General features: G+C 43.3%; 1 protein-coding gene across 1 annotated transcript; it reads left to right on the forward strand.

Annotated features, from left to right (window-relative positions):
* The first annotated feature begins 1,288 nt into the window (after positions 1–1,288).
* LOC120056475 (exocyst complex component 3-like) lies at positions 1,289–25,787 on the forward strand. Its single transcript, XM_039004648.1, has 12 exons — positions 1,289–1,773; positions 3,511–3,731; positions 5,473–6,196; positions 7,293–7,407; positions 8,940–9,050; positions 11,399–11,499; positions 11,603–11,713; positions 14,257–14,392; positions 14,803–14,925; positions 20,020–20,175; positions 22,091–22,212; positions 24,739–25,787. Exons 1-12 carry the CDS (start codon positions 1,307–1,309, stop codon positions 25,055–25,057), a joined length of 2,706 nt encoding a protein of 901 aa, XP_038860576.1. The 5' UTR covers positions 1,289–1,306; the 3' UTR covers positions 25,058–25,787.
* Positions 25,788–26,708: the final 921 nt, after the last annotated feature.

Below are 26,708 nucleotides of genomic sequence, written 5' to 3' on the forward strand. Positions count from 1 at the left end.
TAAGTATTATATTTATCTTCAGGAAGTCCTTTAGATTTATAGCTCATAAAGTCTACCTTGTTACAAGGAAAGAAAAAATTAAGTATATGCCACTGTGGATTGTTTTGCTGTTCTTCAGAAACAGGTAGATGTTTGTTTACAATCATCTATGGTCTATGCTATAAGTACTTGAAAATAACAAGGTAATACTTTGTACTATTTGGTACTACAATTTGGTAACTAAATCCTAGGATTTGGTACATACAGGGTCATAATTAACAATTTCAATGTAGGCTTTTTCAGACGCTGACAAGGTTTCTAAGGAACAAAAAGGGAAAAACAAGTTTTATAATCAATATGATATATTTCTCCCTTTATGTTTCCATTTACCAGGACTTTAAGAACAACTAGTTACTATGCATTTGCAAGGTTATTTCTGGAGAAAAACCTGTGTTCCACTTTATAATAAGTGTGGCTATAATACCTATACCTGTGCATTATACAGTAGTGTATGAGGACACATTGTTACATAGTAGTCTACAGTACTTAGTGTAATTACATGCAGCGTCAGCAAACTAGTGTCCCAGGCAGCCAAGCACTAAAACCACTTGACCCAATCAATTCTTTCACCGTGAATTTATGGATGAATTTTAAGTGATTTCATCAAGACCGATGTTATATCAAGTTGTTTAAATACTTAAGTTGTTTAGTGAAACAAAATAATGTAGCCAGCCACAGACAGAGTTAAAAAGAGGAACTTTACATCAAATCTCCGCATAGAGTGGATATTAATTGTGACATGTGTAACATACTTTCCTCCCCAATATTTTATTTAAATAATTAAAATAAGACAACTAGACTTAGCTTTTAAGTATTACCTACTAAAGAATTTCAAAGTAAAACTGATTAAATGGATTTTAACACACTTGTGTGAAACCCCATGCCATAATCTTCTCCCAGGGTAACTGACACCCCCGGGCGGGGCCAGTTACCCATACACATGTTGTACTGTCGGTAACTTGAGAAAGCTGCTGGGTAATCATCTGTGTTTGTATTTAATCGCTGAGTAAAGCCTATACAGAATAGTCTCATTGCAACGGTTGTTATGCTATTACAATATTCTGTAGGTCCTCAATTACAACGTTACTCTCTCATTCATTCTGGTTTTAGCTGGCATGTTCTGTTCAACCTTTTCCAGCCCACACTCATATTGAGCTCTTGGTATTGCTATCCTAACTAGCTTGTTCATATGATCTGTGATCTCTTTCTCTGTTCTAACTAAGTGGCCTTGTGTCCTTGCAGTATTTGATCCCTGAGCACAAGCATCATGCCCATCCTTAAAAACCTTCCAGGGAGAACCAGGAGTAACCATGGGAACAGTGAACTCATCCTGCCCAGGTTAAACCTGGACCTGAGTCCCTTCGAGGAGGTGAACCTGGAGGAGGAGAGGAACGAGAGCGACCCCCCCATTTTGGTGGGCCGTGGAGCAAAATCCCTCCAGTGCAGGTTGTCGCGAGATGGGGAAGAGGAGGAGAATGAGGTGAACATGGAGAGGCACGGCACCGGGGCCCCTAAAGGGGGAAGACCCCTGAGGGGGACTCTGGAGCGACTGTGCGGCTCTTCCCCCCTGAAGACCCTGGGGAGGTTGGGGAAGGGGCTGCGTATGTCGGGGTGCAGCGTGTGGGGGACCAGCCCGTCCCTGCGAAGCCCCATGGACCCCCACTCGCTCCCGCCAGAGAAAGAGAAGAGGAAGGGCATCCGCAGGAGCTCAGAGGAGATCATGACCCTGCTACGGTAAATGAGATGGAGGGTGTTGATCTAGGATCAGATGCCTTTTAGATCATAATGAATAAGATTGCATGGACAGGGAGGACCATTTCCACTCTGAGACGCTTTATAAATACGGGTCCAGAGCCACAGATTAACATAAATGTATTGTCTCTCTATATATACAGTGCCAATAGAAAGTCGACACCCCCTTTAACTTTTTTCACATTCTGCTGCCTTAAAATGTAATCTAAAAAGGGATTCAATTAATTTGTTTCTACAGATCTACACAACCTAGTCCACATTTTCAAAGTGAAAGAAAGTACATTTTTCTAAATTATTATTATCATTTTTTTACAAAGATGTCTTGATTGTCTTCACACCCCAGAGTTAATACCTGGTGGAAGCACCTTTTGGTAGCCATTACAGCTGTGAATAATTTGGAATAAGATTCTATCAATTTTGCGCTCTCTTATGGCAGCATCTATCAATTGTTTTTTCCAAAATTGAAGCTCAAGCTCATTTAGTTTGGTTGGGAATGATTGATGAACAGCAATATTGAAACGTTGTCTCTGATTTTCAGGCAATTTTAAGTCAAGACTGTGATTAAACCACTCAGGAACACTCAACACCTCTTGGAAAGCTATTTTGGTGTGTTTCGGCATAAATATTTGTGTAATTGTCTCTCAGAAAAATAAAACCCTATCCTAGGGTTAGGTTTTCAGAAGACTGAGGTGGGTTTTCCTCTAACTTTTTACCTGGGCTTTGCTCCTTTCATATTTATTTTGATCCTGACAAACTCCCCCGTCTCTGCCGATGACAATTATTTCCAAATGTGAAAAATGTTAAAGGGGGTGTAGACTTTCTGTAAGCACTGTAATATGACTAAGTTAGAAACTATTTTGTAGCACTGTGATAGCTCTAATGAAATGACGGAAATGCTCACAGCATATAGCATAATAATTTCCTAATTGGTTATGTAATGTAAAAATTCACCATGTTTATGTATGGAACTCCCTTTGTTTGCTAATGCTATCTTGTGTACCTAAGCATTGAGTGAATGGCACTACGTATAACCGGGACATTATTTTCACTTTGACTGTTGCAGCCAGGGAAAGGCAGCCATCAAAAATTCCAATCTGGATTGCTTAGAGCAGGGATGGGCAACTTTGATGGGGGTTGGGGCCACAAAAAAATCAGAATTCATCATGAGGGGCCGCAGTTTCTAACAGGTCTGTGTACCCACATCCATACCCACATCCAACCCACAATTGACTATCAGTGACTGACCATCAGTGACTGACATAATGAGAAACTGCTGATGCACAACCAAATTTCGAAATTGCACCTTGTGTGTTCTACTATTCTAACTCGCAACAGTAAGTTGAGACCCTGATTGAGTTCCTGGGAAATTTGGAAATTTAACTGAGGGCCTTCAAAAGGGGGGCTACGGCCCCCAGTTGCCCATCCCTGGCTTAGAGCTACAATCACCTCTCAAGCATTTAAATAACTGCTTATTTATAGCATATGATAGTCTGGATATGGTAGTCACCTGTTAGCATTGAAGCTTACAGTATTTGATGACACTTATGTATCCCATTCCATTTATATTTGAGATGGAACCTTAATTCCCACACAATATCTCTGACTCTGGGAATCCACACATAGCTCTTCTCTCTCTTCAGTGCCATACTGTGAGGTTGACAGTGTAACAAGCCATAATATAGTTCCTATTCTCTCCTGATGGTTCTCTTCTGCTTCTAGATTTGCAGGGCGGCGGAAGCAGACACAGCGTAGAGAGAGCCTGCCCTGCGGGGACCTGGGCATTGACAGCGAGGATGAGTCTCGCCGCCGGCCCTCCTTCCTCAGGATGGTCAGCCTTAGCAAACTGAAGAGGGAGTCCCTGTCGGACCACAACTCCCAGGAGGCCGAGGAGGAGCTGGAGGAGGAAGAGCCAGTGGTCAAAGCTAGGGAACCACTCTCAGGTATACAAGGCGCTCCAAAACAAACCAATCAAGTGGGGAGATATGGTATGTGTTCTGCTGGTCCAGCCAATCACAGGGCACATAATCTGAAACCTCTGAATCATGTAAGGATCAGTGCAGGTTGCCTCTGTCTGTGGCATGTCAGTCAGTGTTGTACGTTTCAGTGTTCACATTACGAGTCCAACCTCACTTGAGTCTATTAAGTCGGAAACTCAGGAACTTCCTGGTCAGCTTCTGCAGTACTTCCTCCACCAATCCCACGCTGGTCTCTGATGAGCTGTGAGCGGTCCCCAGATCCCCTCAGTCATCAGGTTCAATCAGCACCAGACTATGAAAGCAGGAAATGTCTGCACTTCCTCCCACTGCTGATCCCTTCAGATAAAACTTAATCCAGAGCTACTGTTCACAGAGCTCCGTAGGGAGCAAAGCAGACAAGGGACAGTCAAAGGACAGTGTAGTATATAGCATGCCCAGAAAAAAATGTGTAGACCTCCACAAGTCTGGTTCATCATTGGGAGCAATTTCCAAATGCACGTTCATCTGTACAATCAATAGTACACAAGTAAAAACACGCAGCCGCCATACCGCTCAGGAAGGAGACGCGTTCTGTCTCTTAGAAATTAAAGTACTTTGGTGCGAAAAGTGCAAATCAATCCCAGAACAACAGCAAAGGACCTTGTGAAGATGCTGGAGGAAACAGGTACAAAAGTATCTATATCCACAGTAAAACGAGTCCTATATCGACATAACCTGAAAGGCTGCTCAGCAAGGAAGAAGCCACTGCTCCAAAACCGCCATAAAAAAGCCAAACCCATGTACGGTTTGCAACTGCACATGGGGACAAAGATCGTACTTTTGGAGAAATGTCCTCTGGTCTGATGAAACAAAAATAGAACTGTTTGGCCATAATGACCATCGATTTGTTTGAAGTAAAAAGGGGGAGGCTTGCAACCTGAAGAACACCATCCAAACCGTGAAGCACGGGGGTGGCAGCATCATGTTGTGGGGGTGCTTTGCTGCAGGAGGGACTGGTGCACTTCACAAAATAGATGACATTTTGAGGAAGTAAAATTATGTGGATATATTGAAGCAACATCTCAAGACATCAGTCAGGAAGTTAAAGCTTGGTCGCAAATGGGTCTTCCAAATGGACAATGACCCCAAGCATACTTCCAAAGTTGTGGCAAAATTGCTTAAGGACAACAAAGTTAAGGTATTGGTGGTGGAATGGGCTAAAATTCACCCAACTTATTGTGGGAAGCTTGTGGAAGGCTACCCGAAACGTTTGACCCAAGTTAAACAATTTAAAGGCAATGCTACCAAATACTAATTGAGTGTATGTAAACTTCTGACCCACTGGGAATGTGATGAAAGAAATGAAAGCTGAAATAAATCATTCTCTCCACTATTATTCTGACATTTCACATTCTTAAAATAAAGTGGTGATCCTAACTGACCTAAGACAGGGAATTTTTACTAGGATTAAATGTCAGGAATTGTGAAAAACTGAGTTTAAATGTATTTGGCTAATGTGTATGTAAACTTCCAACTTCAACTGTATCAGCACCCTTCAGTATGGCAATGTTGATATTTCATACACAATATAGCCTGATGAAAACATGTACTTTTTCTCCTCACTTACCCCACCCGTTCCTACCCATACGGTAATACTCTGTACAAACCAATAGACTAAACAGTTTGAAAGGGATTCCTCTATCTGTCCTTTCCTCTCTTCCTTCAGTGCTGGAGATCCTACAGCTGGTCAACCAGAGGGACCTCCTCCTGGCCGACACACACATCCAGGAGCTGGAGCACGAGTGCGAGCTACTGGACTTCGTGCCACACCCCCCCACGCCTCCATCCACACCCCCCGGAGTGACCCCTCCCGGGTCCTTCGACAACCCCTCCAGCCCCAACGCTTCACGGGATGCCAGCAGGCGCAAGGCCAAGGATGTGGAGCTGCTGTATGAGGCCCTGCAGAAGGAGATGTGGGACGTGGTGAGGGAGTCCCTCCGCCAGCCCACGGCGGGGCCCAACCTGGGACTGGTGGTGCTGGTCATTCAGCAGGAGGAGCAGGCTGACATTTTCCAGGCCCAGAGAGAGGAGACCCAGCCCTTAAGGGAGGGCCTCCAGCCCCATCATAGCCAGAGGCCCCGTCAGCTCAAGCTGAAATGGCGGCAGGCGGTGGCGGAGGCGGCAGACTGGAGCCTGCCGCAGCAGGTGGACACTCAGGCGGGGCAGCTGGCCTCATACCTGGAGAGGTTAAGGGGACGCATGGTGGATGACCTGGACGCGGCATGGCGGAACGTGGTGTCGGTCTACCCGGAGGAGTTCCAGGCCTTCCAGGTGTATGTACAGAGCTACCACCAGGCGGTGGCCAGACGCCTGAAAATCATTACCAGCTCCCAGCTTCAGATCACTGACGTCTACTCTATGCTGGACTGGTTCTACAACATCTACAACAGGTCAGTGTCAGAAGTCATAACATAACAACATTAAATGTATACACTCTTAGAAAAGAAGGTACCAGCTAGAACCATAAAGGGTTATTTAATTGTCCCCTTAGGAAAACCCTATGAAAATGGTTGCGTTCGAGCGTATCAATTTTGTCAAGTCGCCTTTCAAAGTGTGTTGCATTATGTGGATAAACATTTTCAGACTTGTGCCTACATGTCGACTGCATGAACTGTATGAACCACGTGATCAAAGGTTATGGATATATACAAATTAATGTAATATATTTTTTCGCATCAAGTTTTTATTATTTCTATACATGTATTTAAAAACTCACACCCCCCATCCGGCAATCTGATAGCATATGTAAAATCAATCATGAAATAAACAAAAATAAATGAATAAAAATACATGAATTAGTAGAATAATGAATGAATGATACTGAATAATACATCACATTACGCATACATCAAAAATAGTTAAAAATCATAGAAACTCATTCATGGATGTACAGGTACTTTGGACAATAGTTCAGAAATGAATGTGATATTTGAGACCTGTCTCTCATCAATTGATTGTACAATGTACACCCATATGATTTCAGTTTGTGAGTGTGTGATCTGGGGGTTAGAGACATGCTTATTTTGATATTATAAAGAAAAACTTTCACAAACAATGGCAACTACGTTGACACTGCCATGTTCATCTAAGCCTTGCTGTAGGAAAACCACAACAGTGTCCGACATTTTTGGCTGTTGCAGATGCACCTCCTCTGACTGCTTTTGTCGACATTCGTCTACAGTCGGCTACGTTAGCCTTACAACTCAAACGCACCCATTATAAATTTTGGGTTCCAGTGGAACCCTTTCATTAATACAATGTTATACGTTCTTAGTAGAACCTGTTTCACCACCAAAGGGTTCACCTATGGGGACAAAAATATATATTTTTTTATATAAGAGTGTAAGATAAGAATATCAAGGAAGTCCATGTACGTGAATATTAACATAGATCTTTACAGGTATTTGTTCAGAACTGAAATGTGAGACTTGACTGGATAGTGACACATAGTATCTCTTCCTCACTCTCCCTCTCGTCTTTTTTAAGGGATGTCCTGGGCACCGTTGGCATGAAAACCCCAATTAACTACTCTCGACTGGAACCCCTACTGCACCAAGACACAGTGGACCAACTGGAACAGGACTGCCTGAACACTGTCAGGGTAAAATCACATTGCTTTTAAAGTGCAATTCAACCTCATATTCATTATCTCCAGCACCATACTAGTGTCTACATGTGTGAAAATGGCGCATTTATATGATCTGTGGTTAAAAAGACAAGGTCTTAAAAAATGCTTCTCTATTACATCACAGGGATAGGATTAAAAGTAAGAAAAACTGTGATTTTCAAAACCTGTTTCTAGTCACTTTACCCTGCATTCATGTACATATCTACCTTAAATACCTCATACCCCTGCACATTGATCTGGTACTGGTACTCCCTGTTTATAGCTCCACATTGATCTGGTACTGGTACTCTCTGTATATAGCTCCACATTGATCTGGTACTGGTACTCCCTGTATATAGCTCCACATTGATCTGGTACTGGTACTAACCTGTATATAGCTCCACATTGATCTGGTACTGGTACTCCCTGTATATAGCTCCACATTGATCTGGTACTGGTACTCCCTGTATATAGCTCCACATTGATCTGGTACTGGTACTCCCTGTTTATAGCTCCACATTGATCTGGTACTGGTACTCTCTGTATATAGCTCCACATTGATCTGGTACTGGTACTCCCTGTATATAGCTCCACATTGATCTGGTACTGGTACTAACCTGTATATAGCTCCACATTGATCTGGTACTGGTACTCCCTGTATATAGCTCCACATTGATCTGCTACTGGTACTAACCTGTATATAGCTCCACATTGATCTGCTACTGGTACTCCCTGTTTATAGCTCCACATTGATCTGGTACTGGTACTCTCTGTATATAGCTCCACATTGATCTGCTACTGGTACTCCCTGTTTATAGCTCCACATTGATCTGGTACTGGTACTCCCTGTTTATAGCTCCACATTGATCTGGTACTGGTACTACCTGTTTATAGCTCCACATTGATCTGGTATTGGTACTCCCTGTATATAGTTCCACATTGATCTGGTACTGGTACTCCCTGTATATAGCTCCACATTGATCTGGTACTGGTACTCCCTGTATATAGCTCCATTATTGTGCATTTTATTCCTCTTGTGCTACTATTTTTCTTTTTATTATACATTTTAACTCTGCATTGTTGGGAAGAGCTCGTAAGCAAGCATTTCAAGTCTACACCCATTGTACTTGGCCCGTGTGACAGATAACATTTTATTTCATTTTATTTGGAGGGTATTTTCTTGCTCCCCAAGTCACCGCAAATCACATACAGTAGTGTTTGAAAATCATTGTTTTAACTTTCGATGATATCATCAGGTAGAACTTTTTAATTTTATATATCTTTCTACAAAACATAGAAATGCGCCATTTTCACATATGTAGAGACTGGTATTGTGATGGTGATAATGAAAATTCGGTTGAAAAGTGGTGGAATTGTCCAAAAAATACTGAACACTGTCGGGGGAAAAAAAATCCCACCTACTGAGGTAATGGTTCTGGCACTGATCTAACGGTACTGAAACTTCCCATACTTGTTTCTTGGGTAGGCAATGGACTTTATGGTTGTGTGTGTTCTGTTTATCGCAGGAAAAGGTGTCCACAGAGCTCACTCAGGTTCTGGATGAGGAGGAGAGGCGGTGGGCCCAAACGCTGCACATAGAGGAGTACCAGTCCAATCTGGCCCGCTCTGTCATCCAGGTCTGTCACACTATTTATTTTTATTATTTTTATTTTACCTTTGTTTAACCAGGTAGGCAAGTTGAGAACAAGTTCTCATTTACAACTGCGACCTGGCCAAGATAAAGCAAAGCAGTTTGACACATACAACAACACAGAGTTACACATGGAGTAAAGCAAACATACAGTCAATAATACAGTACAAAAACAAGTCTGTATACAATATGAGCAAATGAGGTGAGATAAGGGAGGTAAAGGCAATAAAAAGGCCACGGTGGCGAAGTAAATACAATATAGCAATTAAAAACACTGGAATTGTAGATTTGCAGTAGGTGAATGTGCAAAGTAGAAATACTGGGGTGCAAGGGAGCAAAATAAATAAATAAATAAATACAGTAGGGGATGAGGTAATTGTTTGGGCTATTTATAGATGGGCTATGTACAGGTGCAGTGATCTGTGAGCTGCTCTGACAGCTGGTGCTTAAAGCTGGTGAGGGAGATAAGTGTTTCCAGTTTCAGAGATTTTTGTAGTTCGTTCCAGTCATTGGCAGCAGAGAACTGGAAGGAGAGGCGGCCAAAGGAGGAATTGGCCCTGGGGGTGACCAGTAAAATACACCTGCTGGAGCGCGTGCTACGGGTGGGTGCTGCTATGGTGACCAGCGAGCTGAGATAAGGCGGGACTTTACCTAGCAGGGTCTTGTAGATGACCTGGAACCAGTGAATTTGGCGACGAGTATGAAGCGAGGGCCAGCCAACGAGAGCGTACAGGTCGCAGTGGTGGGTAGTATATGGGGCTTTGGTGACAAAACGGATGGCACTGTGATAGACTGCATCCAATTTGTTGAGTAGAGTGTTGGAGGCTATTTTGTAAATGACATCGCCGAAGTCGAGGATCTGTAGGATGGTCAGTTTTACGAGGGTATGTTTGGCAGCATGAGTGAAAGATGCTTTGTTGCGAAATAGGAAGCCAATTCTAGATTTAACTTTGGATTGGAGATGTTTGATGTGAGTCTGGAAGGAGAGTTTACAGTCTAACCAGACACCTAGGTATTTGTAGTTAGTCCACATATTCTAAGTCAGAACCGTCCAGAGTAGTGATGCTGGGCGGGCGGGCGGGCAGGTGTAGGCAGCGATCGGTTGAAGAGCATTTAAGAGCATTTGGAGGCCACGGAAGGAGAGTTGTATGACATTGAAGCTCGTCTGGAGGTTAATTAACACAGTGTCCAAAGAAGGACCAGAAGTATACAGAATGGTGTCGTCTGTGTAGAGGTGGATCAGAGACTCACCAGCAGCAAGAGCGACATCATTGATGTATACAGAGAAAAGAGTTGGCCCAAGAATTGAACCCTGTGGAACCCCCATAGAGACTGCCAGAGGCCCGGACTACAGGCCCTCCGATTTGACACACTGAACTCTATTGTAAAAGTAGTTGGTGAATCAGGCGAGGCAATCATTTGAGAAACCAAGGCTGTTGAGTCTGCTGATGAGGTTGTGGTGATTGACAGAGTCGAAAGCCTTGGCCAGGTCAATGAATACGGCTGCACAGTATTGTTTCTTATCGATGGAGGTTAAGATATCGTTTAGGACCTTGAGTGTGGCTGAGGTGCACCCATGACCAGCTCTGAAACCAGATTGCATAGTGGAGAAGGTACGGTGGGATTCGAAATGGTCGGTAATCTGTTTGTTAACTTGGCTTTCGAAGACCTTAGAAAGTCAGGGTAGGATAGATATAGGTCTGTAGCAGTTTGGGTTAAGAGTGTCTCCCCCTTTGAAGAGGGGGATGACCGCTGCTGCTTTCCAATCTTTGGGAATCTCAGACGACATGAAAGAGAGTTTGAACAGGCTAGTAATAGGGGTTGCAACAATTTCGGTAGATCATTTTAGAAAGAAAGGGTCCAGATTGTCTAGCCCGGCTGATTTGTAGGGGTCCAGATTTTGCAGCTCTTTCAAAACATCAGCTGACTGGATTTGGGAGAAGGAGAAATGGGGAAGGCTTGGGCGAGTTGCTGTGGGCGGTGCAGTGCTGTTGACCGGGGTAGGGGTAGCCAAGTGGAAAGCATGGCCAGCCGTAGAAAAATGCTTATTGAAATTCTCAATTATAGTGGATTTATCGGTGGTGACAGAGTTTCCTATCCTCAGTGCAGTGGTCAGCTGGAAGGAGGTGCTCTTATTCTCCATGGACTTTACAGTGTCCCAGAACTATCACTCAGAGACACTACTGTACAGTAGATCTGTAGGTCACCATTGGACATTGTGGCAAACAACTCGAAGACATTTGTAAATCTCCCATTAATATAGGAGTGACCTATTTTGGATGGTTGGATTTTGAAGTTCCTGCTCTGATCAGTATCTGTGCGTGGTTGTTACAGAGACTAAAGGTAGACCTGGACAGATCCACAGCTGTAAGCCAGTTTCTGGGGGCCAGGGTGGCCCGCTGCAATCTCAATGGACTGTCTGACTTCCTATATAGGTGAGGAGAAGATGTGTTTATAAAGACATGGACATTGAGTTCAATCAACAACCTCAATGTGAATCAATATATGGATTTAATTTCATAATGTTACTATGTCCAGTTTCCAGAGAAAGGTGGAGATGTTCCATGAGACCCAGGCTGAGTTTGGGGACCGGGGTGATGGATACGTCTCCAGGACCATCTCTCTGGTCAACTGCTGCCCGCCTCTCAGGTAGATACCCAGACAGAGAAGTCATCTCCTATGGCATCTGTGTTAACTGATGCTCCAATCAAATGCTTATTGAAAACGTGTATTTTTCAGTTGGTGAAGTGGTAAATGAGACTAGAGCGTCTCCAGTTAGCTAGCTAACATTGCTTACAATTAGTTGGCAATCTTGTTAAAGTTGATAAGTAAAATTGTATTTGTCACATGCTCCAAATACAACAAGTGCAGACTTTACTGTGAAAAGCTTACTTACGAGCCCTTTCCCAACAATGTAGTTAAAAAGTAAGACAATTAGCAAATAGATGAAAAAGAAAATAGTAGCACAATAAAATAACAATAACGAGGCTATATACAGGCTATATACAAGGAGTAGTGGTACCGAGTCAGTGTACTGGGTTACGAGGTAGTTGGGGTGATTGATTGAGGTAATATATACATGTAGGTTTGGTTAGGTGATTGATTGAAGTACTATGCACATGTAGGTAGGGGTAAAAGCAAAAAGTCTGGGTAGCTATTTGATTAACTGTATAGTAGTCTTATGGATTTGGGGTAGAAGCTGTTAAGCAGCCTTTTGTTCCCAGACTTGATTTTCCGGTCCCGGAAGATTTTTAGGGCCTTCCTCTGACACCGCCTGGTATAGAGGTCCTGGATGACAGGGAGCTCAGCCCCAGTGATGTACTGGGCCATACGCACTACCCTCTGATGCACCTTGCGGTCGGATGCCGAGCAGTTGCCATGCCAAGCGGTGATGCAGCCAGTCAAGATGCTCTCAATGGTGCAGCTGCAGAACTTTTCAAGGATCTGAGGGCCCATGCCAAATCTCTTTAGCCTCCTGGGGGGGGGGGGGGGGGGAGGGGGGGGGAGGACCATTGTAGTGTCCTCTTCACGACTGTGTTGATGTGTTTGCACCATGGTATGTCCTTAGCGATGTGGACACAGAGGAACTTGACGCTCCACCGTCGTGTCGTCGGCAAACTTAATGATGGTGTTGGAGTTGTGTGCGACTACACAGTTGTGGGTGAACAGGGAGTACAGGTGGGAGCTAAGGACGGGGGGACCCCGTGTTGAGGGTCAGTGTGGCAGATGTGTTTTTGCCTACCCTCGTCAGAAAGTCCAGTATCCAATTGCAGAGTGAGGTGTTTAATCCCAGGGTCCTTAGTTTAGTGATGAGCTTGGAGGGCACTATGTAGTCAGTAAACAGCATTCTCACATACGTAGGTGTTCCTTTTGTCCAGGTGGGAAAGGGCAGTGTGGAGTGCAATAGAGATTGCATCACCTGTGGAATCTGTTGGGGCGGTATGCGAATTGGAGTGGGTCCAGGGTGTCTGGGATGATGGTGTTGATGTGAGCCCCAACCACAATTTCAAAGCATTTCATGGCTACATATGTGAGTGCTATGGGTCAATAGTCATTTAGACAGTTTACCTTGGCGTTCTTGGGCACGTGGACTATGGTGGTCTGCTTGAAACATATGTCCTGTATTGATATGGGAGAGGTTGAAAATGTCTGTGAAGACGCATGCCAGCTGGTCAGCGCATGCTCTGAGTACGCATCCTGGTAATCCGTCTGGCCCTACGGCCACATCAGATGAGCGTCAGAGCCGGTGTAGTAGGATTTGATCTTTGTCCTGTATTGACACTTTGCCTGTTTGATGGTTCGTCGGTCGTAGGGGGATTTCTTATAAGCGTCCGGATTTGTGACCTTCTCCTTGAAAGCCAGAGCTCTAGCCTTTAGTTCAGTGCAGATGTTGCCTGTTATCTTGGCTTTTGGTTAGGGTATGCACGTACCGTCACTGTGGGGACTACATCGTCGAAGCACTTATTATTGAAGCCGATGACTGATGTGGTAAACTCCTCAATGCCATCGGGTGAATCCTGGAACATGTTCCAATCTGTGCTAGCGAAACAGTCCTGTAGCTTAGCGTCTGCTTCATCGGATCACTTCCGTATTGAGCATATCACTGGTACTTCCTGTTTGAGTTTTTGCTTGTAAGCAGGAATTAAGAGGATGGAGTTATGGTCAGATTTGCCAAATGCAGGGTGAGGTAGAGCTTTGCATGCACCACTGTGTGTAGAGTTTTTTTGCCTCTATTTGCACAGGAGACATGCTGGTAGAAATTAGTTAAAACAGATTTCAGTTTCCCTGCATTAAAATCCCCGGGCCATTAGGAGCGCCGCATCTTCTTGTTTTCTTCTGGCCCTATAAAGCTTGTTATGTGTGGTCTTAGTGCCAGCATCGGGCTGTGGTGGTAAATAGACAGCTACGAAAAATATAGATGAAAACTCTCTTGGTAAATAGTGTGGTATGCAGCTTATCATGAGGAGTTTTAACTCAGGCAAGTAGAACCTTCAGACTTCCTTAATATTAATGATCATGCACCAACTGTTGTTGACAAAGGGACAAATAGATCACATGGTCAAATTAGGTTATCCACATTATTAAGGTTGTAAATGGTTCAAACGGGTTTTCCAAGTCAGAAATACGAGTTTCAGATCATTCTGACACTACCTGAACTCACCAACAGTGTTTGCATTCCACTTTTTGTGTAGATCCTTTGTACAGCGTTGCAGGCAGTGTGACCCACAGAGCAATGAGGAGTCCACACAGAGAGCTAACTCCTCCCTGGACAGGATTGTTAACCAATCAGTGATGGTTCTGACGGAAAGACTATTTGAGCACATCAGGGTGAGGCAATGTGCTTTTTAAATGTATCCTCCTTTGATAGGGCGCAAAAAATGTTTTCCTTACAATTTATTGACACAAAACATACATTTATCACCCACAAACAAACAGTGTGAACAGCCTACCTAAATATGGTTCTCAATCAGAGGAAACGTAAAACACCTGCCCCTGATTGAGAACCATATCAGGCTAGTTAACAACCCTAAACATAGAAACAAATAACATAGACTGCCCACCCCAACTCACGCCCTGACCATACTAAACAAAGACAAAACAAAGGAAATAAGGTCAGGGACGTGACACTGATCAAACACAAACACACATGTTCTAACGTTTACACAGATGTGCATTTTGCAATAGGAGCATAATGTTCATCACTTCATGTGGGTCAAAGCTGTATATTTCTGTTCCAGCCGTTCTTTGACAAGCTGGTGAAAAGGAAGTGGCTAAACAACACTGAGGCCTTTGAGGCCATCGAAGCAAGCGTCAAACAACACTTTAAGAAGTTCAGAAGAATGGACTGCCCACCTTATCAGGTCTCCACCAATGACCACATACCTAACACATGATAACATGTTGCACAAAATACATGCAATAAATATTTGCCCTTTCTATCCCAATATATTTAGTTTATCAACAGTTACAGTGCCTTCGGAAAGTATTCAGACCCCTTGACTTTTTCCACATTTTGTTAGGTTACAGCCTTATTCTAAAATTGATTCAATTGTTTTTTCCCCCCTCGTCAATCTACACACAATACCCCATAATGACAAAGCAAAAACAGGTTTTTAGAAATGTTTGCTAATTTATTGCAAATGAAAAACTTTTATAACACATTTACATAAGTATTTAGACTCTTTACTCAGTACTATGTTGAAGCAACTCTGGCGGCGATTACAGCCTCGAGTCTTCTTGGGTATGACGCAACAAGCTTGGCACACCAGTATTTGTGGAGTTTCTCCCATTCTTCTCTGCAGATCCTCTCAAGCTCTGTCAGGTTGGATGGGGAGCTTTGCTGCACAGCTATTTTCAGGTATCTCCAGAGATGTTCGATCGGGTTCAAGTCTGGGCTCTGGCTGGGCCACTCAAGGACATTCAGAGACTTGTGCCGAAGCAACTCCTGCGTTGTCTTGGCTGTGTGCTTAGTGTCGTTGTCCGGTTAGAAGGTGAACCTAGGGACTTGGCCTGTTGGAAGGTGAAGCTATGCCACAATCTGAGGTCCTGAGAGCTCTGGAACAGGTTTTCATCAAGGATCTCTCTGTATTTGCTCCGTTCATCTTTCCTGACTAGTCTGAAGCTATGCCACAGTCTGAGGTCCTGAGAGCTCTGGAACAGGTTTTCATCAAGGATCTCTCTGTATTTGCTCCGTTCATCAATCCTGACTAGTCTCCCAGTCCCTGCCGCTTTAAAACATCCCCACAGCATAATTATGCCACCACCATTATTCACAGTGGGGATGGTGCCATGTTTCCTCCAGATGTGATGCTTGGCATTCAGGCCAAGAGTTCAATGTTGGTTTCATCAGACCAGAGAATATTGTTTCTCATGGTCTGCGTGTCTTTATGTGCCTTTTGTCAAACTCCAGGAGGGCTGTCATGTCCCTTTTACTGAGGAGTGGCTTCCATCTGGCCACTCTACCATAAAGGCATGATTGGTGGTGTGCTGCAGAGATGGTTGTCCTTCTGGAAGGTTCTCCCATCTCCACAGAGGAACTCCAGAGCTCTGTCAGAGTGACCATCCGGTTCTTGGTCACCTCTCTGACCAAGGCCCTTCTCCCCCGATTGCTCAGTTTGGCCGGGCGGCCAGCTCTAGAAAGAGTCTTGGTGGTTCTACTTCTTCCATTTAAGAATGTTGGAGGCCACTGTGTTCTTGGGGACCTTCAATGCTGCAGAAATGTTTTGGTTCCCTTCCCCAGATCTGTGCCTCGACACAATCCTGTTTCGGCGCTCTACGGGCAATTCCTTCGATCTCATGGATTGTTTTTTTCTCTGACATGCAATGTCAACTGTGTGACCTTATATAGAGAGGCGTGTGACTTTCCTAATCATGTCCAATCAATTGAATTGACCACAGGTGAACTCCAGTCAAGTTGTAGAAACATCTCAAGGATGATCATCAAATCATCAAATCAAATCAAGTTTATTTTATATAGCCCTTCGTACATCAGCTAATATCTCGAAGTGCTGTACAGAAACCCAGCCTAAAACCCCAAACAGCAAGCAATGCAGGTGTAGAAGCACGGTGGCTAGGAAAAACTCCTTAGAAAGGCCAAAACCTAGGAAGAAACCTAGAGAGGAACCAGGCTATGAGGGGTGGCCAGTCCTCTTCTGGCTGTGCCGGGTGGAGATTATAACAGAACATGGCCAAGATGTTCAAATGTTCATAAATGACAAGCATGGTCAAATAATAATCAGGAGTAAATGTCAGTTGGCTTTTCATAGCCGATCATTAACAGTATCTCTACCGCTCCTGCGGTCTCTAGAGAGTTGAAAACAGCAGGTCTGGGACAAGTAGCACGTCCGGTGGACAGGTCAGGGTTCCACAGCCGCAGGCAGAACAGTTGAAACTGGAACAGCAGCAAGGCCAGGTGGACTGGGGACAGCAAGGAGTCATCATGCCCGGTAGTCCTGACGCATGGTCCTAGGGCTCAGGTCCTCCGAGAGAGAGAAAAAAAGAGAGAAGGAGAGAATTAGAGAGAGCATACTTAACTTCTTATGGCTGCAGCCCGACACCGGTACACTTATGACAACAGCCAGCTCAAAGTGCAGGGCGCGAAATTCAAAAGATTTTTTTTTTTAAATATTTAACTTTCACACATTAACAAGTCCAATACAGCATATGAAAGGTACACATCTTGTGAATCCAGCCAACATGTCCGATTTTTAAAATGTTTTACAGGGAAGACACAATATGTAAATCTATTAGCTAACCACGTTAGCAAAAGACACCACTTTTTTTACTCCATCAGTTTTTTACTCCATCAGTAGCTATCACAAATTCGACCAAATAAAGATATAAATAGCCACTAACCAAGAAACAACTTCATCAGATGACAGTCTGATAACATATTTATTGTATAGCATATGTTTTGTTAGAAAAATGTGCATATTTCAGGTATAAATCATAGTTTACCATTGCAGCCACCATCACAAATCTCACCAAAGCGACTAGAATAACTACAGAGAGCAACGTGTATTACCTAATTACTCATCATAAAACATTTCTTAAAAATACACAGCGTACAGCAATTGAAAGACACAGATCTTGTGAATCCAGACAATATTTCAGATTTTCTAAGTGTTTTACAGCGAAAACACAATATAGCGTTATATTAGCTTACCACATGTGCAAACATCACCCCAGCATTGATTCAAGGCAAAAAGAGCGATAACGTATAAACCACCAAAATATATTAATTTTTTCACTAACCTTCTCAGAATTCTTCAGATGACAGTTCTGTAACGTCATATTACACAATGCATATAGAGTTTGTTCGAAAATGTGCATATTTAGCGGCACAAATCGTGCTTATACAATGACAATAGTGTCCAAATACTCAAGCAATCTGTCCGGCGCCATCTTGGAAAGGCACCTATTCTTATCGAAAACTATTCATAAACTTGACAAAAAAAATACAGGTTGGACAGCAATTGAAAGACAAATTAGTTCTTAATGCAATCGCTGAATTACATTTTTAAAATGAACGTTACTGCGCAATACAGGGTGCGATAAAGCAAGGCTACACTGCAAGTAATGGCGTCTTATGCATTTGACTTTTTTCAACAGAACAATGAATTATCAGCATAAATAGTTCTTACTTTTTGATGACCTCCCATCAGAATCTTGGGATAGGTGTCCTTTGTCCAAAAGAATCGTTGCTGGGTTGGAGAAAGTCATCTTCCACGTTGCAATTAGCAGTAAACAATGGCATGCGAGAGAGATACCCAACTTCCTACATCGCCAGAAAATGAAATACCCGAAAATCGCAATATACTGACATAAACTGATATAAATCGGTTTAAAATAACAAGATTATGATGTCTTTAAAGCCTATATCGAATAAAAACAGAGCCGGATATATCTAGGAGCTAAAACGGGAGCTTCTAAAACGACATGCCAAGGTCCCTACTGCGTCAGCGCGAAGAATCAAAAGGAGGGACACATCGATTCCAATCAATTTATAGACTTTCGGATCTGCCTAGAGACTCCATTTCAAGGCCCTCTATTCGCTGACACCCAGGGGAAGGCGTATGCAGTGCATCTCAACCAATAGAAGACAGGCAGAGTTATACACAGGTCTGAGAACAGGTTGGAAAAATCTGCATTCTCAACTCCACATAGGGAAATTGCTCTAAGTCCAGTTCTGTTTCACGCACAGACATAATTCAAACGGTTTTAGAAACTAGAGAGTGTTTTCTATCCAATAGTAATAATAATATGCATATTGTACGAGCAAGAATTGAGTACGAGGCCGTTTGAAATGGGCACCTTTTATCTGGCTACTCAATACTCCCCCTGCAGCCCAAACAGGTTAAATTCACACAGGACACCGGATAAGACAGGAGAAGTACTCCAGATATAACCAACTGACCCTAGCCCCCCGACACATAAACTACTGCAGCATAAATACTGGAGGCTGAGACAGGAGGGGTCAGGAGACACTGTGGCCCCATCCGATGATACCCCCGGACAGGGCCAAACAGGAAGGATATAACCCCACCCACTTTGCCAAAGCACAGCCCCCGCACCACTAGAGGGATATCTTCAACCACCAACCTACAATCCTGAGACAAGGCCGAGTATAGCCCACAAAGATCTCCACCACAGCACAAACCAAGGGGGGGCGCCAACCCAGACAGGAAGATCACGTCAGTAGCTCAACCCACTCAAGTGACGCACCCCTCCTAGGGACGGCATGAAAGAGCACCAGTAAGCCAGTGACTCAGCCCCTGTAATAGGGTTAGAGGCAGAGAATCCCAGTGGAGAGAGGGGAACCGGCCAGGCAGAGACAGCAAGGGCGGTTCGTTGCTCCAGAGCCTTTCCGTTCACCTTCACACTCCTGGGCCAGACTACACTCAATCATATGACCTACTGAAGAGATAAGTCTTCAGTAAAGACTTAAAGGTTGAGACCGAGTCTGCGTCTCTCACATGGGTAGGCAGACCATTCCATAAAAATGGAGATCTATAGGAGAAAGCCCTGCCTCCAGCTGTTTGCTTAGAAATTCTAGGGACAATTAGGAGGCCTGCGTCTTGTGACTGTAGCATACGTGTAGGTATGTACGGCAGGACCAACTCGGAAAGATAGGTAGGAGCAAGCCCATGTAACGATCATTGGAAACAGGATGCATCTGAGCTGAATTTCTAGTCTCATAGCAAAGAGTTTGAATACTTATGTAAATATGTTTTTTTCTGTTTCTAAAATTTCTAAAAACCTGTTTTCGCTTTGCCATTATGGGGTATTGTGTGTAGATTGCTAAGGATTCTTTATTTATTTTTTCATCCATTTTAGGATAAGGCTGTAACGTAACAAAATGTAGAAAAAGTCAAGGGGTCTGAATACTTTCTGAAGGCACTGTATGTTATGATTGAGGGACTGAATGGTTGAGTGGTTGACTGTTTGATTGACAGATACTGGTGGGGGAGATACACAGGCGGGTTTTGGTGGAGTATTTGCGTGCGATTATGCGAGGACGGGTCATCTGCACATCATCGAAGATGAGGAAGAGGATGGCATTCCGACTGCAGGACGAGGCCAAGCAGCTCAAAGGGCTCTTTAAAGACCTGGTCAGTCATCCCTCTGATTTACGGTCGTAATGACCATAAACAACTACAGTTGAAGTAGGAAGTTTACATACAGGTTGGAGTCATTAAAACTTGTTTTTCAACCACTCCACAAATGTCTTGTTAACAAACTATAGTTTTGGCAAGTTGGTTAGGACATCTACTTTGTAAATGACACAAGTAATTTCTCCAACAATTGTTTACAGACAGATTATTTCACTTATAATTCACTGTATCACAATTCCAGTGGGTCAGAAGTTTACATACACTAAGTTGACTGTGCCTTTAAACAGCTTGGAAAATTCCAGAAAAGGATGTCATGGCTTTAGAAGCTTCTGATAGGCTAATTGACATAATTTGAGTCAATTGGAGGTGTACCTGTAGTTGTATTTCAAGGCCTACCTTCAAAATCAGTGCCTCTTTGCTTGACATCATGGGGAAATCAAAATAAATCAGGCAAGACCTCAGAAAAAAATTGTAGACCTCCACAAGTCTGGTTCATCCTTGGTAGCAATTTCCAAACGCCTGAAGGTACCACGTTCATCTGTACAAACAATAGTACGCAAGTAAAAACCACGTGACCATGCAGCCGTCATACCGCTCAGGAAGGAGACACGAGACACGAGTCTCCTAGAGATGAACATACTTTGGTGCGAAAAGTGCAAATCAATCCCAGAACAACAGCAAAGGACCTTGTGAAGATGTGGGATGAAACAGGTACAAAAGTATCCATATCCACAGTAAAACGAGTCCTATATCGACATAACCTGAAAGGCTGCTCAGCAGCATGTCCTCTGGTCTGATGAAACAAAAATAGAACTGTTTGACTATAATGACCATTGTTATATTTGGGGGGAAAAGGGGGAGGCTTGCAAGCCGAAGAACACCATCCCAACCGTGAAGCACGGGGGTGGCAGCATCATGTTTTGGGGGTGCTTTGCTGCAGGAGGGAGGGAGTGGTGCACTTCACAAAATAGATGGCATCATAAGGATGGAAAATTATGTGGATATATTGAAGCAACATCACAAGACATTAGTCAGGAAGTTAAAGCTTGGTCATAAATGTGTCTTCCAAATGGACAATGACCCCAAGCATACTTCCAAAGGTTTGGCAAAATGGCTTAAGGACAACAAAGTCAAGGTATTGGAGTGGCCATCACAAAGCCCTGACCTCAATCCCATAGAAAATTTGTGAGCAGAACTGAAAAAGCATGTGCGAGCAAGGAGGCCTACAAACCTGATCCAGTTACACCAGCTCTGTCAGGAGGAATGGGCCAAAATTCACCCAACTTATTGTGGAAGGCTACCCGAAACGTTTGACCCAAGTTAAACAATTTAAACGCAATGCTACCAAATACTAATTGAGTATATGTAAACTTCTGACCCACTAGGAATGTGATGAAAGAAATAAAAGCTGAAATAAATCATTCTCTCTGTTATTATTCTGACATTTCACACTCTTAAAATAAAATGGTGATCCCAACTGACCTAAGACAGGGAATTTTTACTAGAATTAAATGTCAGGAATTGTGAAAAACTTAGTTTTAATGTATTTGCCTAAGGTGTATGTAAACTTCCGACTTCAACTGTATCTGAACGCGATAAGATGATTTAGCTTAACACTCCCAACAACTGTTTTGTAAACCCAATTAACCATTTATGGTCCAAGACAGCACCTTTTATTCAAAGAATGTAGGACTACAAATCTTGATAGATGATTTTGGTGCATGATGTTGGTATTAATGTCTATGGGTACGTCCACACAGAGCTTTTGTGTCAGAAAATGATGGATTGCACCTATCTGTTGATGGCTGATGGACAATGAGATGATTGACCTTTGTACTTATGCAACTCGTCCATATCAATTGTTTTACACATTTTTATAATTACTTATCTTACATAATATTTTCTCTTTCAGGAGTCAGGATCCTCTTGGCTGGACAGTGTCCTCGCTCACCTGGCTGACATCATTCTCCTGGAGGACACTCCGTCCATCCAGATGGAGGTTGCTGTTCTGGTGAAAGAGTTTCCAGACATACGGTAAGGGTTTTCACCATTTTGAGGAATACAGTGTTGCGCAATGTTTTGGAAGTCCAGAGTTGGAAAACAATGAACAAATTTGGCAAATATCGTTCATTGGTCACCATTTCCTATATACGCTATGCCACAGTACCCAGAACCTACATGCCACGGTGCAGTTTCACAAAGTGCTATTTTTGACATCTGGACCAAGGTAGCCGAATTTAAGTCCACGTATAGACTTTCTGTTGACACAATAGGTCAAAACAAGGGAAAAAAGCATGGGAACATACCAGTATTAACCCTTTACACTCCTGCCTGTATAAAAGTTGAAAATGGCAAATTTGGGCACTGATAAACGACTAAATTGGAACGCAGTATCTGTAAAATATCAAGCTATACATGACGTCAGAGCTCTGGCTCTGAGCTTAACAACGCTGTATGGGTTTAGACTGACAGCCGTTCTGAACTTGATCACCTTGCGCGACAAGAAGTTGCCCCCATCCCTCCCACTAATTGGGCAACTTTTGCAAATGTTTTGTTGTCTGAGTGAGGGAAATGCTGTAAATTAAGAGGACTATAATAAATACCGCTTTGATATCATACAAGCAAGCCAAACACCCATGAGTCCAAATGGGCACTTCACATTTCCATATCATAAAACTCATGTCATATACAGCATCAATGTTTATGATCATTATGTTTGATGTACAGTAACAAGATGACATGGCATCATACCCTGGTTTGTTCAGAACAGAATGAGTATATATGTTTGTCTATTGTGAAGAAAATTAGCACGGAACAAGCAATAACATGATCTGATTCCCTGAATTGCATTGTGAAAGCCTAATGCTGTAATATCGTATTTTATAACCTAGCTAGTCATGTTGGCAATAGAACAAGCTTAAAAATGATGCCCACCTGGCCCAGATAGCAATTTATAATGGACTGTTCTTGGATTGCATAAACAACAACAGTAATTGTGTGAGTGCTGGGATGCAGGGTTGTGTTCCAAACAAAAAACCTACAAGTGTGCTTTCTGTAGTTCATCAACGGCATAGCTAGGAGAGCTGGAAAAAAACACCAATAGTTGAAGACTACTTTGAGTCATAAAAGTGCATTAAAATGACTTAGGAACTGTGAACACTTTGGAGAGGTGTGTGACCACTCTCACTCAAACCCTTGTAATTAGTTTTGGCTTATGTTCCACCTACCCCACATTTTCCAGGAATATTCCTATCATATTACTGAATGTATCCAGAGTATTGTCAGATTTCCTTATCAACAAATGCGACGAAAAGTACAGTAAATGTAAAATGCACATAAAATCATTGGATTCAGTATTGTGTCAGGTGAACTGCTGCATCCTCACCTTTGTCCTAATAATTTCCCCAGAATTTCCAAACTTTTTCCTTTCAATTGCTACCATGGTTATGCATTTCATATTTATTCTGTAAGAAACATTTCAATTTAGTCCATATAGGTTGAGTTGTACTGGCTTTATTCTTGGAGATGACCAAGGGGCTGTTTTGAGTGGCAGAGGCTGGAGGGCCCCACAAGGTCCCAGGCCCCTTGTTGTTTGTGTGTTTTGTGGGGTCAGCTAAGGGCTGGCTAGTTGGCAGCGTACCCAATGTGTGACGCATGATCCGTGGCCAGGCAGACAGGAAGCTGCTGCAGAGTACTTCCTGTTCCTGCCACCCTATGAGAGACAGTCTGGTGCCACGCTCTGGAATCAAAGGAGGGAGCTGCAGCAGGTCAAGACAACCTGGACACATGTTAACTCACTCAGGCACAAGGAGTCTCTGCAAGCATCACTCTTTTTTTAAAAATGTTTAAAAAAATTTATCCCATTTTCTCCCCAATTTTTCGTAGTATCCAATCGCTAGTAATTACTATCTTGTCTCATCGCTACAACTCCCGTACGGGCTCGGGAGAGACGAAGGTCGAAAGCCATGCGTCCTCCGAAGCACAACCCAACCAAGCCGCACTGCTTCTTAACACAGCGCGCCTCCAACCCGGAAGCCAGCCGCACCAATGTGTCGGAGGAAACACCGTGTACCTGGCCCCCTTGGTTAGCGCGCACTGCGCCCGGCCCGCCACAGGAGTCGCTGGAGCGCGATGAGACAAGGATATCCCTACCGGCCAAACCCTCCCTATCCCTGTGCGTCGCCCCACGGACCTCCCGGTCGCGGCCGGCTGCGACAGAGCCTGGGCGCGAACCCAGAGACTCTGGTGGCGCAGCTAGCACTGCGATGCAGTGCTCTAGACCACTGCGCCACCCGGGAGGCCCCACTCTTTTGTTTTCTTACTAGCTGCTTGTATTTTCATAGATCAAAGTCTGCCGTCTACCACTGGGACTCCCCCATATGTCCATTTGGGGTGAAATATAATTTAAAAATTTAGCAATAGATCAACTGAACATAATAAGTCATGGCCCTTTGCTCTACAACATGATTGAATCATGAAGCTATCTGAAACCACCGAAACACACTAACATCGGTCTCTATCTTCCCTCCCTATCTTTCCTTTCTCTTCCTCCTACCGCAGGAAGAAGCACATCTCCACCCTGCTAAATGTGCGGGGGATGATATGTCAGGCGGAGCGCCAGGAGATCTTGAACGTGGTCCGAGACTTTGAGAGCAGCAACAGCTCTACCCTGCCATGCAGGGATCACGCCCTCTTCTCGGACATCCCTGTCACCTCCGAGGTACATTGCATCAACCTGGGCCTCATCCGTGTTGCCATGACCCTCGCCAACTGGTTCTCAGAGGCCCGGCTTCGACGACACCGTAAGAGAAGCCCCAGGAACAGAACCACGCTGCCACCGGAACACCTGAAAGAGGACAAGGATATGGATTATGATTGACTTCAAGGAAATCGTATGGAGTTGATGCACATTAAGTGTTTGGTAGAACAGAGGCTCGCTCACCCGTAATTCTGTATCCATGTGTGCATTTCTTTGACTACTTGATACTGATGGAGCTTTATGATCGAATTGTTTGGATTTCTGCTTTAAATAAGAGAGGTAGAGGTTTGTTGATGACGACACTTCGAAGAGTACTCCATCTTAAATTCTGTCATATTACTGTATGTGCTGCGACTACTACAATGGGGCAGAATCACAAACTACTGTGAAACTTACTACTACTGATAAGAAATGCAAAGTCCCCATAGAAACATGAAATTAAATGTTTTTAATTCATCTGTAAATGATCTTCCCACTCATTTACAGACATTTGAATGGAATGTGATAAGAAGAAGAACTTGACATCAGGTACCACAGATACAAGCCCATCTACTGTACTTCAAGCTCAGATTTTTCTTCATGTTTAGAATCATTTTGTAAACCTCATTGGGTAACACTTTACATTAAGGTGTAATTGTATACATTTATAAGTAGTTAATAAACTGCTTAAAGATAGCTTACATGACTGCACAATTTTAACCAATGTGTTATAACTGTTTATAACTAACCACTAATGGTTTATAAAATACTTATAAACCTTTAGTAAATAATTTTAAGTACACCTTAATGTAAAGTATTACCGATTTAAATAAATTCTCTGGTACTTTTGAATACTTTTTAGCCAGTAGTTCTGAAAGTACCACTCATGAGCCAAAAGTGGTCCCCAGAAATTGCACACTATGTCACATACAGTATGTGCAGATATGTGCACTACGTCATTGCTCTCTCTCTCTCTCTCTCTCGCTCTGTCTCTCTCTCTCTCTCACTCTGTCTGTCTCTCTCGCTCTCTCTCGCTCTTCATGACGAGGGGCTGAAGCTCATTTGTCTAGAACTCAAATTGCTAGGGGCTAGCCCATGTAGGGAAAACGGCACAGCAGTCACTTTCAAAGTAGCGATGTCATCATAGCCGCGGGAAGTAGGGGTGCTGAGGGTGCTGCAGCACTAGGGTTGAATATTTTCCCGGTATTTTACAAATGTTCCATCTCAAGAATAAATCATTATTCTCCCGGGTAACCTGGTATTTCCTGCCAAAACCGTAAGTGTAATTCAAAAGCATTATAAAACATATACAGTGCCTTCGGAAAGTATTCAGACCCCTTGCCTTTTCCCACATTTTGTTACGTTACAGCCGTATTCTAAAATTGATTAAATAAAACAATTTCCTGAGCAATCTACACACAATACCCCATAATGACAAAGTGAAAAAACGGGTATTTAGAATTTACATAAGTATTCAGACACTTTGCTATGAAACTCGAAATTGAGCTCAGGTACATCCTATTTCCATTAATCATCCTTGACATGTTTCTACAACTTGATTGGAGTCCACCTGTGATAAATTAAATTGATTGGACATGATTTGGAAAGTTACACGCCTGTCTATATAAGGTCCTACAGTTGAAAGTGCATGTCACAGCAAAAACCAAGCCATGAGGTCAAAGGAATTGTCCGTAGAGCTCCGAGGCACAGATCTGGGGAAGGGAACCAAAACATTTCTGCAGCATTGAAGGTCCCCAAGAACACAGTGGCCTCCATCATTCTTAAATGGAAG

Source organism: Salvelinus namaycush, chromosome 12 (genome assembly GCF_016432855.1).
Source record: "Salvelinus namaycush isolate Seneca chromosome 12, SaNama_1.0, whole genome shotgun sequence".
NCBI lineage: Eukaryota > Metazoa > Chordata > Actinopteri > Salmoniformes > Salmonidae > Salvelinus > Salvelinus namaycush.